The 16,018-nt window shown below is 57.6% G+C and overlaps 1 protein-coding gene across 8 annotated transcripts in view; it reads right to left on the bottom strand.

The window, feature by feature from the left end:
* Window positions 1–16,018, bottom strand: part of LOC105479547 (pleckstrin homology and RhoGEF domain containing G5) — a 54,587-nt gene that overhangs the window by 12,902 nt on the left and 25,667 nt on the right. For 2 of the 8 annotated variants that reach the window (XM_011737582.2, XM_071067304.1), the window contains exon 1: window positions 5,925–6,059. The exons of 5 other annotated variants lie outside the window; for them this stretch is intronic. In XM_011737582.2, coding sequence (XP_011735884.2) covers window positions 5,925–6,044 — 120 coding nt within the window. In that variant the 5' untranslated portion in view covers window positions 6,045–6,059. Of the gene's footprint in view, window positions 1–2,832; window positions 3,353–5,924; window positions 6,060–16,018 lie in introns of those variants that run through there. One more of the 8 variants, XM_011737603.3, reaches the window with a different exon arrangement.

The following is a 16,018-nucleotide window of genomic DNA, read 5'->3' as shown; positions in this document are numbered from 1 at the left end:
GGTCTTCTGTTTTTTTTTGTTTTCACTCTGTCACCCAGGCTGGAGTGCAGTGGCACGATCTTGGCTCACTGCAAGCTCCTCCTCCTGGGTTCATGCCATTCTCCTGCCTCAGCCTCCCGAGTAGCTGGGACTACAGGTGCCCACCACCACACCCGGCTAATTTTTTGTATTTTCAGTAGAGACGGAATTTCACCGTGTTAGCCAGGATGGTCTCGATCTCCTGACCTCGTGATCTGCCCGCCTTGGCCTCCCAAAGTGCTGGGATTACAGGCGTGAGCCACCGCACCCGGCCTTGTTTTTTGTGGTCTTTGATTACATTGCCTTTTTTTTTTTTCTTCAAGACAGGGTCTCAATCTGTAGCCCAGGCTGGGGTACAGTGGCATGATTACAGCTCACTGCAACCTCAACCTCCTGGACTCAAGTAATCATCCTGCCTCAGCCTCTTTAGTAGCTGGGACTCCTAGGTGCATGCCACTACGCCCAACTAATTTTTTATTTTCAGTAGAGACAGGGTCTCACTATGTTGCCCAGGCTAGTCTTGAACTCCTGGGCTCAAGCAATCTGCCTGCCTTGACCTCCCAAAGAGCTGGGATTATAGGCATGAGCCAACATGCCTGGCCGACCGTGACATTTTTTAAGCCTTTGAGCCAGGAGCCTTGCACAGAGCTCCTCAATGTGGATCCGTCTGCTGGTCCTCAGAAAGTTTCAAACTGAGCGTTCAGGCAGGGACACCACAGAGCTGTGTGTTCTTGCTATTCGCCTGTAACGCTGGATCCTCTGGGGACCTCTATACCTTGTAGAGTCCCTTTTTCACCTGTAATTAATAAGTAATCTGTGGCGTGGCACTTTGAGATGTCTTGTTCCCCAGTAATCTCACTCAATTGCTTGAGGTCAGGAGTTCAAGACCAGCCTGGCTAACATGACAAAACCCCATCTCTACTAAAAATATAAAAAATTGCCAGGCACGGTGGCTCATGCCTGTAATCCTAGCGCTTTGGGAGGCTGAGGCAGGCAGATTGCCTGCACTCAGGGGGTTTGATAGCAGCCTGGGCAACACGGTGAAACCCCGTCTCTACTAAAATACAAATAAGTTGGCCATGGCAGCATGCGCCTATAGTCTCAGCTACTCGGGAGACTGAGGCAGGAGAGTTGCTTGAACCCGGGGGCAGAGGTTGCAGTGAGCCGAGATCACACCACTGCACTCCAGCCTGAGTGACAAAACGAGACTCCGTCTCCAAAAAAAAAAAATACAAAAAATTAGCCAGGCATGGTGATGCAAGCCTGTAGTCCTAAGAGCTTTAGCATACATGGATGATATTTGATTCTTCTGATGGCTGCAATGTGGGGGATTTCCTTTTTTTTTTTTTTTTTTTTGAGACAGGGTCTCCCTCTGTCACCCAGTCTGGAGTGCAGTGCCACAATCTTGCCTCACTGCAACCTCCACCTCCTGGGTTCAAGTGATTCTCCTGCCTCACCCTTCCACGTAACTGGGACTACAGGCATGCACCACCACACCCAGCTAATTTTTAGTAGAGACAGGGTTTTGCCATGTTGCCCAGGTTGGTCTCGAACTCCTGGGCTCGACTGATCCACCCGCCTCAGCCTCCCAAAGGGCTGGAATTAGTGTTGGGATTACAGGTGTGAGCCACCATGCTGGCTTGGGGTCACTCTTGACACTCTCTGTTACACCTCCATCTGGTCAGCCCAAAAATTCTGCTGGCTCCACCTTTAGTATCTGTGGCCTCAACCCAGCCACAGCTCATAAGCATGCCACTGCCCAGCCACCTCTTAGCTGGATGACAACAATGGCCTCAAAACTAGCCTCACTGCTACACCCATCCCCCACAATATGTCATCCATGGGCAGCTAGAGTGGGCCCTGTTCAGAGAGGAGTCCCACTGTATCTACTCAAAACCCTCCAGGGGTTCCCATCTCACTCTGAATAAAAGCTGAAAGGGGCCAGGCGCAGTGGCTATGCCTGTAATCCCAGCACTTTGGGAGGCCGAGGCAGGCGGATTACCTGAGGTCAGGAGCTCGAGACCAACCTGACAAACATGGAAGAAACCCCGTCTCTACTAAAAATACAAAATTAGCTGGGCATGGTGGTGCATGCCTGTAATCCCAGTTACTTGGGAGGCTAAGGCAGGAGAATTGCTTGAATATGGGAGGCAGAGATTGCAGTGAGCCGAGACTGTGCCATCGCACTCCAGACTGCGGTGAAACTCCGTCTCAAAAAAAAAAAGGCCGGGCGCAGTGGCTCATGCCTGTAATCCCAGCACTTTGGAAGGCCAAGGCAGGTGGATCACAAGGTCAGGAGATCCAAGACCATCCTGGGTAACACAGTGAAACCCCATCTCTACTAAAAATACAAAAACTTAGCCGGGCATGGTGACACACGCCTGTAGTCCCAGTTACTCAGGAGGCTGAGGCAGGAGAATGGCTTGAACCGGGGAGACAGAGGTTGCAGTGAGCTGAGATTGCACCATTGCACTCCAGCCTGGGCTACAGAGAAAGACACCATCTTATAAAAACAAACAAACAAACAAAAAAGCCAAAAGGGTTAAGGTTAGGGTTTTCAGTCTTTTATGACATTGACTTTTTTTTTAGGGTTAAGGCCACCCCATTCAGGGACCTCCTGTCCTGCTCTTCCATCCTGGCTCACTCCCCTTACCCGCTGGCCTCCTGGTCATTCCAGGACACACTCCTTCAGGGCAGTTCCCACCTCTGAGTTGTGACATCTGCCAGTCCCTGGCCTGAGATGCTTTTCCCCAGATATTGAAATGCACGGCTCCCTGCCTTCCCTCCCATCCTGCGAGATTCCCCCCAAGTCACCTTCTCATCCTCCTCATTCACCCTTCACGCTCCTTTCCTGCCCTCAGCACTTTCCAGCACCTGACAGGTCACATCTTCCACCCTGCTGCCTCCACACCTGGTCACATCCGCAAGGACAGAAATGTTACTCTCTGATTCAGCGCCTGACCTCCAGTCCCAGCTGCTCCATAAACACTTGTTTAATTTATGAATTCAGGCAGGAGAGAGGCGCTGAAGAGTTTCTGGCTGGTGAAAGCCCAATGAGAGGTTTCCGAGATAGGCATGGTGAGGACAGCAGAGAAAATGAGACAGCAGGAGGGAGGAGAAGGCCGGGAAGAGTCTGAGCGTGTTTTTAATGTGGTCATCATGTGTCTGGAGCTGCACTGGGGGCGTTACATGTGTATCTCATCCCATAAGATAGGGGCTGTTATTGTCCCTATTTCACACAAGAGGAAAGTAAAACTCAGAGAGGTGAAATGACTTGTCTAAGGTCACACAGCCAGTGGAGCTAGGACTTGAAGCCAGTGTGTGTGGGGCTCTGGATCCCAGATTATTTATTTATTTATTTATGTTTTTTGAGATAGAGTCTCGCTCTGTCGCCCAGGCTGGAGAGCAGTGGCACAATCTTGGCTCATTGCAACCTCCGCCTCCCGGGTTCAAACAATTCTCCTGCCTCAGCCTCCCAAGTAACTGGGACTACAGGCACCGTCACCACACCCACCTAATTTTTGGATTTTTAGTAGAGACGGTGCTTCACCATGTTGGTCAGGCTGGTCTTGAACTCCCGACCTCAGGTGATCCACCCACCTCGGTCTCCCAAAGTGCTGGGATTACAGGCGTGAGCCACTGCACCCAGCCTGGATTCCAGATTTTAACCACATTCGCACCCTCTCGTGGGTGTCTTAGGAGGGAGACGCTGGCCTCAGGCCGGCTGGGATTACAGGGACAGGAGAAAATCAATCTCAGTTTGATGCAAGCCCTATCGGTTCTTGTGTCCCTCTGTGTCTCCATCTGACAAGAAAGGGAACAGGGCACAGGACTGGCAGTCAGCAGGTGGCACTCCAAGCATGCCCGCATGCTCAGAGAGGGGCTGATCTGCATGGAGCTGGGCCCCGGGCAGGTGGCTGGGGACAGGATGACCCAGATTCCTGAAGGCAGCCTTGAGCGCCAGGTGCCCCCACTTCCCCACCCTTTAGGAGTGATCTTCAGCTGTGCTGCTGGGGCTTGAAGTGAGGGTCACGGGATTGATCCCTCAACCCCTGCAGCTCTTTCTGGTTTCTGTATTAATCACTGTAAAAGAAAGACTCCAGCCCGGGCAACCCAGTGAGATCCTGTCTCTACAAAAAACAAACAAAATTAGCTGGCTGTGGTAATACTCTCCTGTAGTCCCAGCTACTTGGGAGGCTGAGGCGGGAAGATTGCTTGAGCCCAGTGAGCCATGATCACATTGCTGCACTCCAGTCTGGGCGACAGAGTGAGACCCTGTCTCAGAAAAAATTTTAAAAACTACAGAAACCATTAAGCTATCCTCAGCCAGGGCTCCTCGTATGCCCTCACCCTGAATCCACAGAGCGCTGCTGAAAGAAACATCAGGCTTTGCAGCTTCTGGGAGCCCAAGCTTTGGGTGTCTCCTCATGAGAATGATCTGCCCCACCTTGTCCCCTCGTCCTGGGAGCCACAGCCCTCTGGCCCTCTGTGCCCAGCCTGCCTGGCAGAGGCTCCTGACTCTAATCCCTTCCGGGCCTCCTGAGATTTCCTAGTGCCAGCTGGGGCTGCAGACCTGCCCGTGACCCAAGCCCTGGCCCCACCGCAGGTAGGGGGTGACATGGCAGGAGCCGTGCTAGGGTGAAGGAGTTCTGGGAGGGCCTCTGGGACCCTTCCAGTCCAACTCTGATTCTGTGCCACAATCTTGTTTTTAAATCAGTCCAATACACAGACAGCAGATTTTATACCCTGATTCACTCCTTATAGAAGAGTCAGTATTCAACAAATATGGACTGAGCCCTATGATGCACCCCACCCTGGATCCCTTGAAAGACTCGAGATCAGTTTCGCTGCTGTGATGGTCTGGATGTCCACTACCATCACTGAGGCTGCTTGACTCCTCCGGCTGCTGCCAGGAGCTGGTGCCCAGGCCCGGCGGACCTCATCTGCTTCCCTCCTCTCAGCAGTCCCCAGGCTCAGGGGCACTAGGGGCACAGTGAGGCTCAGCCCCAGGATCTGAACCAGGTGGTTTCTGACTTCATCGAGCAGATCTGATTGAGGATGAAGTTCTGGAAGCCCCCCCCGGAGAACCATGAGCCCAATTGAGAAGCTGGGGTGGGCAGAGACCCCTGGTGCAGTTTCTGCTACCCATCCTGCCTCACGCCCCACTCCCAAACCCCAGAGTCTCCCCAGCTCCCTCCAGGGGCAAGACTTCCCCAGCACTAGGGCAGAACGGCCCCTTCTTGAAGCCAGACTCCAGCCCCTTCTCTCAGACCCAACTGCCCCTCCCTAACCTGCCTGCCCACCATGTCCTGCCTCTGTCCTGCAGGAGGGACGCCAGGGTCTGGGAGGAATGTTCCCAGGTCTCAACCCAAGGGAGGAGAGAGCCCACCCATGGGAACAGCCAGCTCCCACCCCCTTCTAACTCCAGGCAGCCAGAATAACAGAGGGGGGCGCTTTGGGGAACACACACGTGTGAGGATGGGGACAGAGAGCCAGGCGTCCACCCTCACACAGGGGCTGGGGCGAGAGGCAAAAGGAGAAACAGAGGCATCGGCGGTAGGAGGAGGCTGTGGGCAGGGCCAGGGCAGAGGAAGGAAGGGAGAGGGGCGGCCCAGCACAGGGCCCGGGACCCACAGGTGTGTCCGGAGCTGGCCCCAGACACAAAGGGCCAAGGATTGGCGGGTACATCTCAGCCGGCGGGGACACACCCCGGAGTCCGAGGTCCCCGTCCCCAGGGTGCAGCTGCCCAGGTAGGGGGCTTGGCTGCCATGGGCCACATCCTTCCCCTGGGGGTCGAGGGGCCCACGGTCACGGGCACCCCCGCCCTGGCCTCCTGCGCAGGGCTGGGCGGCTGCAGGCGAGAACCCGGCACCCAGCCCTGTTCCCTCCCCGTCCCGGCCCCGTACCTGGCCTTCACTGTCGCGGGCACGACCCCCGGCCCAGGAGGGCTCCGAGTCCCGGGAGAGCAACCCCGGGCCCGGCCTGCAGGCCGCTAGGCGTCCGGAGACACCGGGTCCTGTCCCCATGGCGGCCGGAGGAAGCCGCGGTCTGCGCCGCCCGCCGGACAAAGCGCGGAGCCCCGCTTCCTGCCATTGTGCGGCCGCGCCCGCCCCCGCTGAGCGCGGGGACCCCGGGGAGGGCCGGGCCCGGAACAGCCCCCAGCCCCCCAGGAAGGCGGACACCTCCCTCCCGCCCGGGCCCTCGCCACCCAGCCCCGGGGATCCCCGCCTCCCTGCCCGGGAACCCCCACACCCCCGCCTCCGCCCGCCCCGGCGACCCACACACCCGCGCCTCCGCCCGACCTGGGGTACCCCCGCCTCCCGCCTCTGCCCAGACCCGGGGACCCCACACCCCCACTTCCGCCCGGCCCGGGGACCCCCACATCCCCGCCTCTGCCCAGCCTCCGGGACCCCCACGTTCCCACCTCTGCCTGGCCTGGGGGACCCCCACCTCTGCGCCTCTTCTCTTCTCTGACTCCCTCCTCAATGCCAGTGCCGGGCACAGAGGGCTCCTCAGAACTTGCTCTTTCCCCTGGGGAGCTCCTTGAATGCTGGAGGCAGGGGGCGCTGGTGACAGCCCCCACAACCGTGGAGACTGTGGAGCCCCTCCCCTGGGCGACCCGACCCCTGCCCAGCCCTGGGGCGCCCACCCTGCTGTGGTCCCCACCTCACCCTCAGCGCCAACACCAACGGTCCCTTCCAGCCAGAAGGGTACCTTCCCTCCTCCCTTCCTCCTGGAGACCCCACCCCCACCTCAGAGCCTCAGCCCAGGGGACCCCTTCTTCCTCCCAGCAAGGGAGCTCTTAGGATACAGGCACAAGAAGGGGAAGGCCAGGATGGGTGACATTCCCCTCGAGGTCCTTGGTCCGGCTCTCCATCTAGCCCCAGGGACACCTCTCTCTGCTCCAACACCAGTTTTGAGCCCCAGTCACACACCCCAACGTCACAACAGGAGCTCGTCTCAGTCCCTCCCATCATCCTGGAGACCCCTTCCTGAGAGCCTGAGCCCCGGTACACCCTCCCACACTGACTGCTCACTGCCCAGGTATGGCAGAGGCCAAGTGCCAAAGGCTGGTGTCCTCTGGAAAGTGCAGTGGGCAGAAGGCGGACTGCTCCGAGAGGCTGTCCTTGGCAGTCCCTGGGAGTTGGGTGAGGTGGAGGCATCAGGAAACCCTGGTGACCCACATGGCACAGCAGCCCAGGTCCCTGCGGCTCTAGGCCAGGTCCCCACCGCCAGGGGGCACTCAGCAAAGCCTGAGAGGATGCAAACCCCTGGACTTTGGTGCTGGAGTCATCACTACACAGCTATCAAAGTGCTTTTACACTGATTCCCAGGAAGGCAGGGCACGCACTATTATCCCCACTCACAAGGTGGGAAATAAAGTGACATAAAGAGACATAAAAGTCCACGGGCAAGACTGAAACCCAGACTGTGGCTCAGGGATTCTGGAATGGCCGCCTTGAGGCACTCCTCAGAACCCATGGGGGTGAGGTGGCCGTGCTGTCTGTCATCAGCCCACTTACCCCTAATAGCTCCTCCTCCACCTGGTTCCATGGGGAAAGAGGGCAGGAAGGGCCAGGGTCCATAAGATGGCTTTGGGAGGGCAGCAGCAGTTTATTAGAGGCTGGGAGACTTCCAGGGCTGTCTCCGCTCCCAAAGCCCAGGTCATCCACTGTCTACACCACAGGCACAGTTGTGGGTTTTTTGTTTTTTGTTTTTTTGAGACAGAATCTTGCTCTGTTGCCCAGGCTAGAGTGCAGTGGCATGATCCCAGCTCACTACAACCTCCACCTCCCAGGTTCAAGCAATTCTCCTGCCTCAGCCTCCCGAGTAGCTGGGATTACAGGCACCTGCCGCTACATCCAGCTGATTTTTGTATTTCAGTAGAGATGGGGTTTCGCCATGTTGACCAGGCTGATCACTAACTCCTGATCTCAAGCGATCCACCCCCACCCTGGCCTCCCAAAGTGCTGCGATTCAGGCAAGAGCCATCGCACCCAGCCAACAGGCAGAGTTTTGAAAACTAAAACTTTCCATCTTGCTTAGAGTGAAATCCCACCATGGCCGGGCTCCTGCCTCGCTCCCAGCTGGTTCACACAGTGGTCCACCTGCTGGTCTCCCTTCTCTCCCTACAGCTCACCAAGCTCAGGGCCTTCTCCTCTGTATTTTCTGTCTGGAATTCCACATGCCCCCCTCTTCAAACAGCTGGCACCAGGCCCCACCTTAAATGCTACCTCCAAGACATCCCTTTCCCTCCTCTCAAAACAAACCACCGTTACCCTCTCACTCTCAGTTCCTTTCAGTTCAATTATTTCCTTCTCAGCGTTTCTTACTACCTGTAATTCATTTCTTTGTTCACTTTCTTATTATCATTCTTCCCTACTAGACTGTCCACTCCAGAGGCCAGAGCCTTGGCTGTCTGGATCTCACTGTGTCCTCGGCACTTAGAACAGTCCTGGTGCACAGTAGGTGCGCTGGTGGGGATGAGATCAGTGAACGGATGAAGGCAGAAGGGCCCTCATGCCATAGAAGGACATGGGGACAGGAAAGGGCTCGGCCAGGATACTCCTTCCTGTGGCCGACGGTCAACAGAACCTTCCCCACTGCCAGACCAAAGGTCTCTTCCTCCTCCTAGTATCCATGACCTTGGGCCTACTGGCCCTGGACAGGTAAGTTCCTACTTCAAACTGGATGGTCTTGCCCCAGACCTCCACCCCCTGGCTGTCCCATAGGCAGATAACTGCATTTCACTGAGCGTTCCCACGTGCTACCCCTGTCCCGGGAGTTCTGGGCAGTGAATCCCATTCACTCTTCTCAAAGACTCTTAGGAGGAGATACTGCTACGATCCCCATTTAACAGATAGAGAAACTAAGGCCTGTGTCAACTGACTTGCCCCAAAGTCTCCAGCTGCTGCTACGAAGGGAAATGGATGCCTCAGGCACAGGGCAGGGGTGGGGCCTGAAGACGGCTGAATGTTGGTTAGGGCTACAGGGCCTTGGAGACTGCCTTCCTGAAGACACGGCAGATCCCAAAGCCAGCTTGCGGGGAGCCCACCGGTGTGGGGTTGCATCAAGTGGAGACCGCCAGGGCTGGGTCAGGGCGGATCACCAGAGGTCACCTGAGTGCCTGGGCCCTGGCCATCCCTGAGTGAGGCTGCTGCCTGGGTACTCGGTGATGGTGGGGGACTGCCCCTTAAGGGCAAGAGTGCAGAGCAGAAAGGAGCCCCCAGCCCCTGTACCAGGGCAGGGGTGTGGGCCTGGGCAGGCTCCTGCATTCCCACCTCCTCACCACAGCAGGGAGCTGAAACTCAGGGGCAGGCCCAAGAAGTCCTGGCCCCCAACTCTCTGAGGAGGGAGCCCCTCCCCAGCCCAGCCCCAGCTCCAGGCTTGTGAGTCAGGGCCGGCTTGTTGAAACTGATACCCAGAAACCAGATGCGGAGGCTGATGAATAATGGAGTCTCCAAGGCAGGACCACCCCCCCCAACCCGGCTGTTCTCCCTCAGTACCACCTCCCCCAGCCCCAGACAAGAAGATGGGAAACCAGGGATCCCCCGGGCATCCCTGCCCCACAGCAAGTTGGGGCCCCAGCCTGGTCTGAGTGGGAGAGGGACCTCCCTGTCCAGGAAAGGACGCAGGTCTGGGGCCAGCTCCAGGCTCTGCCGACAGCAGACAGGCCTGGAACCAGGAGTCCGAGCTCTCTGGCTGGAGGGATGTCCTTGCCAGGAGTTCCCACCAGGGCTAAGCTCCCCTGGGAGCCTGCTAGTCCCAAGGCCCCACCCAACACCTTGGAAATCCAGGGGTGGAGACTGCATGCATGGGCAGGCCAGCCAGGGTGGGGTGGCTTTGCCAGGCGGCTCTCTACACTCCACCCGGCCCACCCACCCTCCTTTCCTCTAGGCCCAGGCCTCACCCATCACCCCTTGGGTTCTGAGGCTCACCTGGAGTCAGAGCCCGACCTAAGGCCCTGCCTGTGCTGGGCAGATGGCAGGGACACAGAAAACCTCTCCCTAGGCTATGCCTGCCGCACAGGCCCTGGAAGCCAGGAAGGCCCCTTCCTCCCCAGGGAGCAGTCCTGGCTGGGATGCCCAAGGCTGGGACCCAGTGCTAGAGAGAGAGGGAGGGGCTGCAGTCTGTGAACATCCCCTCCTGCCCAGCCCCTGCAGTTCCCAGCCCCAGACCCCAGCGTGTGTCTTTGGAGCACCTGGACTCGGCAACCCCTGCCCCAGTGCCACTTAGAAGGCTCCTTGGTAGGGAGCAGGGGAAAGAGGGCACCTGCCTGGGCTTCAGAAGACCTGGTCTGGAGCCTACGTACCCCCGCCCTTCCCCCACTGGGCCTCAATCTCCCACCTATGCTAAGAAGGCATTGGCTATTCTCTAGAATTCAGTATCTGGGGATGGCTGCCAGGTCCTAGCCTGTGTCTGGACCCTGGCTAAGGGGCAGGAGAATGGTAAAATACCCCCAAGCTCCCTCAACTTGAAGAGTTACTGAGGAATCTGTAGGGGACCCCTTGGCTTCCATTTCCCAGACTTCCATCAAGGCAGACCAGGGCCTCCCCGGATTCACGGGTCCCCCGCATCCTCACCCCTGAGCGGGTGCCTGGGTCTGCTCAGACTGCCCGAGGCGCAGCCTCTGGCGCCCCCTGCCGGCCTCCAGTGGGCTTTTCCGCCTGGGACCGACTCCGGGACTGGCCAAATGGGGAGGGTCGCCCGAGCCTCCCAGCCATGCCGCGCGCCCAGGCCCCTCCAGGATCCCCCTAACCCGCCAGTACCCCCCATAGCGGGGCCAGGGTCCCATAGACTCCTCACGGCCATATCTCCGAGCCGACCCGCCCTAGAGACACTGTGATGGGGGCGGGCGCTTGAACCCATTCCACCCTCATGTAAATGGAGATACAGCGGGCGAGGACCCCGTACCCCAGAGGCCTGGCACTATGTGGGACTCTCGACTCCGGGTTCTCTCCATAGGTTTAGGGGGGTCCTGGCGCCCAGTCCCACCCCCCGTCCGGAGCGCAGCTCCCACTTCCCCGCGACTTACCTAGGGACAGGACCAGGGTCTCCTCCCCAGTGTCTGCGGCTTGGGCCGAGACTGCCAAAGCCTCATGGGGCGCGCGGGGAGAGGGGGACGGGAGCCGCGGGAAGAGCTCAGTCGACTACGCGCCAACTGGGGCGCGGAACGTAGGGGAATTACGGTAGCCGCGCGGGCGCTACCACCTGGATGGGCCGGGATGTACCAACGGCGCCGTCTGGCTGGGACCGGGGAGAGGAGGGGTCCCAGGAAGGGCCCCGCGCCGGACCCAGGGAGGTAGCTGGAAGCCGGGCCGTGGCTTGGGGTAATCCAGGATCCGGGCTCAGGGGAGGGGGTGGGGGGGCGTCACTGTCCCCGAGGGGCCAGCCCTTTTCAGATCTCCAAAAAGTTCACAGTCCCTGGTCATTAACTTGGGCTTGAAGACGGGAGCTCGCCCATCCCGGAAGGGAGCTGGGGGGGACCAGGGCCCCCAACAGGAAGCCTCCCCGAGACAGAAAAGCCCTGGGGGACCAGGCAAAGGGACCCGCAGGCCTAGCTCGTCCCGGAATCGCCCCGAGCCAGGCTTGCTTCCGCTCCATTGTAAAAAGCTGGATTCTGATCTGTGGCCTCCGCGGCGCCCCAGAACCAGCCCGCTTTTCTCTGGGTCCCCTCTTTTTTTTTTTTCTGGCCCAGGTGGCATGGCTGGAAAAGGGTGCCGTTCTAACATTTAGTGGTTCTCAGTTCCCGTCTCCCAGCAGCGGGAGTTTAGAATAACTCTGGGCTCAGGACTGGGAAGGGTGTGGATACAGGGGGCCCACTCGAGGAGGCGGGGTTCAGGTCCACCAGCCTTTTCCGCACTTTCAAGCCTTCTACACTGCCTTCCCCCGATCCCTTCCCAGGCCAAAACCTCCACCCAATCCTTGCGGCTGGGCCTATACTAGGGCAGCTCCCAGCCAGGGCCAGGGATCCCCACATCTTCACCTGCTCCCCCAAAACTACTTAGCCAAAACCCAGGAGTCCCCTTGCATTGTTTCTCTGGGCCCTGCCCCTTTCTTCAGCTGCAGACAGCCCTACCACCTCTCTCCGGTGACGAGTCACCTCCAGAGACGGCCCAAACCTGGCCATTGCCTGGGGCATCCTGGTCTGCGGCTGCTCAACCCCAAAGCATTGCCCAGGAGAATAGGCGATTGCCTCTCCCATTATTCACATCCTGCCCGTCCCTTCTCCATGGGGGCCTCAGGCCCACCCTTTCCTCTCCTTGGTCTTCATCTCACCAACCCTCCCTCCACACACGCACACCCTGACTCATCCCTGCCACCTCACAGGCCATTGTTAAGCTGCAAGGGAACTCTGAAGTCCTCCCATCCAACCGCCGCTCCACACTGCAATCCCCTCTACGCTTCCCTTTCTGTCTCTTCTTGCATATGTCTAGTGATGGCGTGCTCACTACCTCTATTTCAGGGATAGCTCCAGCTGCTGGAAACTCTTTCCTGTAGTGTGCTGAACCCCACCTCCCTGTCAAGGCCCTCAGGAGCTGTGCAGAAAAATTCACCTCTCTTTCCTCTTGAGAGTTCTGAGGAAATGGGAGGCTCTGACAGGCAGTCCTGGTTTGAGTCCTGGTTTTGCCTTGCTTGCCAAGTCATTTTACCTTGCCACTCTGCAGGGCCCTCTCTAGGAAATGGAGATGGGGTAGGCCCCACTGCAACGGGGGAAACAGCCAGATGAGGTTCCTGTGCCAGGCACTCAGGCAGGGCCTGGCACACAGTACATGCTGGATCAATGGTGGCTGCTGGAATCACTACCTCCTCCATGATGAACACCCTCACATGTGATGCCCCAGTGTCCCCTGTGGCCCAGGGCCACAAGTGTCCTCAATACCCCCTTGTGACCTGGAGCACCCTGACTAGACCTCGAGCAGTGCCCAGTGGAGCCCAGCAGGGAGCTGGGAAGTCCACACACTGTCCCGTGGCCACCTCGCAGGAGGGCAGGGGGAGCCCACAATATCATCAGTCTGCCTCGATCTCCCCGCCTTTCTCCGTCTCCCCACATCACAGCTCCACCTGCCTCGATCTCCCCGCCTTTCTCCATCTCCCCACACTCACAGCTCCACCTGCCTCGATCTCCCCGCCTTTCTCCATCTCCCCACACTCACAGCTCCAATTGTGTGTAAGAAGCTGCAGCTGGGATGGAGCCTGGGGAGGTCTCAGATCCCAGGGCGGGTACGGAGGGCACACCCAAAGTCTAGAGGTGACTTTGTTACCCCCACTCCCAGGACAGCTTGCATGCCTACGCTGTGCTAGGCTCTATGCTAAGCATGTTATATATGAGCCTCTTTTAATCCTCGCTGCAGGATTATTTTCCAGATGAGGAACCTGGGGTTCAGAGAAATGTAGTGACTTCCCCAGGGTCTCACAGCTGGAAAAAAAGTAGATTTGATCCTGGAGCTCAGAGGTGTGGACTGCTCTACATATCTTCATCTTGGGGAGGGGCGGTTTCTCTCCTGGGGTCTCCATGATACACAGTCCAGACCCCTCACCTGGACATGCAGGTGCTCCCAGTGCCACCTGCCTCCCCCTCCTCCCGTCCCCTTCTCGCTGTGCCCCCTGGCCTCGCTTGCCCCTTATAGCCCCCAGTGTCCCTCCCCTGCTCACTCAGCTTTCCTCCATCTCAGTACCTCTTTAATCCTCAGGACTCCAGCTGCCTCCTCCAGGAAGCCCATCCTGGTTAGCCCTCCTCCCAGTGGGAACTCCAGGGACAGGAGGTAGGGGACAGATGGCAAATTCATCTCAGAAGCTCCAGCACCCAGGAGAGCCTCAAATAAAACATCAAGGGTGGGCCCAGAAGCTGAAGGGTCCAACCCTGCCTGAAATCGATCCTTTGCCAGGGCAGCCTGGGGGGAAGTTTGGCCAGCCAGGGTCACTTCCCTTCCTTCCTCCCAGCACAGCTAGAATGTCATCTCTAGGAGGGCATCCCCTTTGTTTCCTGGAGATCTCCTGGGCCTAGAACTGGGCCTGGCAACGACAGATGCTCAAAGCTGGTCTGGTAAATGAATAAATGAAGTCATCTCCTTCAAAATGCTAGTCACATCCTGGAGAATAAGAATGGGGCTCTTACCCCGTCTCTACTAAAAATACAAAAAACTTAGCCGGGCGCGGTGGCGGGCGCCTGTAGTCCCAGCTACTCGGGAGGCTGAGGCAGGAGAATGGCGTAAACCCGGGAGGCGGAGCTTGCAGTGAGCCGAGATCAAGACACTGTACTCCAGCCTGGGTGACAGAGCGAGACTCTGTCTCAAAAAAAAAAAAAAAAAAAAAAGAATAATGCTCTTCTGAGGGTCTCAAGAAGCTTCACTGAGACAAGCAGAAGGGCCTAACACCCCGTCTGGCATGTAAACATGTTTGGTCAGCAATAATTGTTATTATTATTATTGGGTGTTTTTGGACAGAGAGTCTGTGTTTGTTGCCCAGGCTGGAGTGCAATTGCGCGATCTCAGCTCACTGGAAACTCCGCCTCCAGGGTTCAAGCGATTCTCTTGCCTCAGCCTCCTGAGTAGCTGGGATTACAGGTGTGTGCCACCATGTCCAGCTAATTATTTTTTATATTTTTGGTAAAGATGGGATTTCACCATGTTGACCAAACCAGTCTCCAACTCCTGACCTCAAGTGATTCGCCCACCTCAGCCTCCCAAAGTGCTGGGATTACAGGTGTGGGCCACTGTGCCTGGCCTGTTATTATTTTTGAGACAGGGTCTCGCTCTGTTGCCCAGGCTGGAGTGCAGTGGCACAATCACGGTTCACTGCAGCCTTGATGTACTAGGCTCAAATGATCCTCCCACCTCACCCTCCCCAGTAGCTGGAACTACAGGTGTCCACCACCACACCTGACTAATTTTTGTTGTTGTTTTGTTTTAGACGGAGTCTTGCTCTTATTGCCCAGGCTGGAGTGCAATGGCACGATCTCGGTTCACTGCAACCTCTGCCTCCCAGATTCAGGCAATTCTCCTGCCTCAGCCTCCCGAGTAGCTGGGATTACAGGTGCACACCACCACGCTCAGCTAATTTTTGTGTTTATAGTAGAGACGGGGTTTTGCCATGTTGGCCAGGCTGGTCTTGAACTCCTGACCTCAAGCAATCCACCTGCCTCGGCCTCCCAAAGTGCTGTGATTACAGGTGTGAGCCACCGTGATAGGCCTTTTAAAAAATTTTAGTAGAGAGAGGTCTCCCTGTGTTGCCCAGGTTGGCCTCAAACTCCTGGGCTAAAGAAATACTCCTGCCTCAGCCTCCCACAGTGCTGGGATCGCAGGTACGAGCAACCACGCCCAGCCAGTAGTGGTTATTATTATCATCATCGACAATGTTATTCTTTGTTCCTCTTACCAAATCTGAGTGCCCCTCACCTCCTCTCCACCACTGCCTTTCCCTTCCTGGACTGCCCTTGCCTCTCTTCTGTCTATCCATGTTTTCACATCCATTAAATGCCCCCTCCTCCAGGATGCCCTCCCTGACTGGCCCTCTCTGCCTCTGATAATTCAGGCATTTCTGCCCCTACAGTGAGTCTGTGCCATTTGTCCCAAAGGGGGTCCCAGTGGTGACAGGGCCCAGACTCTCCCTGTGCAGGCTGGATGACCCTCATCAGCTGATGCCAATGTCAGCTGTGCCGAGTTCCAGGCAGGCCAGGGCTGGAGGTGAGGTTTGGAGGCTGCAGAAGGACCACACCCACTCTGAGACCAGCTCTCTTCTCCCATGCCTCACCTCTATGCAGGCTGGGCCCTACCACCCCTGCCCCTGCCTGAGCAGCTTGAGGGCCCACCCTGGGAGCAGCTGCCCAGAGGAGGGGCTAGGACAGTGTGCCTTGTTGCCCTAGCTGCCCCTTCAGGTCAGGCAAAAGCCTCGGGGCTCTGCAGGCCTGTGGCAGGATGTATATTGGGGGGAGCTGAGGCCAATTTGTTGCCAGGAGCCCCCATCTGGGAAAGAGGCAACCAGCCAACACCAGAGTCCA

This window comes from Macaca nemestrina, chromosome 1 (genome assembly GCF_043159975.1).
Source record: "Macaca nemestrina isolate mMacNem1 chromosome 1, mMacNem.hap1, whole genome shotgun sequence".
Lineage (NCBI taxonomy): Eukaryota > Metazoa > Chordata > Mammalia > Primates > Cercopithecidae > Macaca > Macaca nemestrina.
This window is presented reverse-complemented; position numbering and strand designations above follow the sequence as displayed.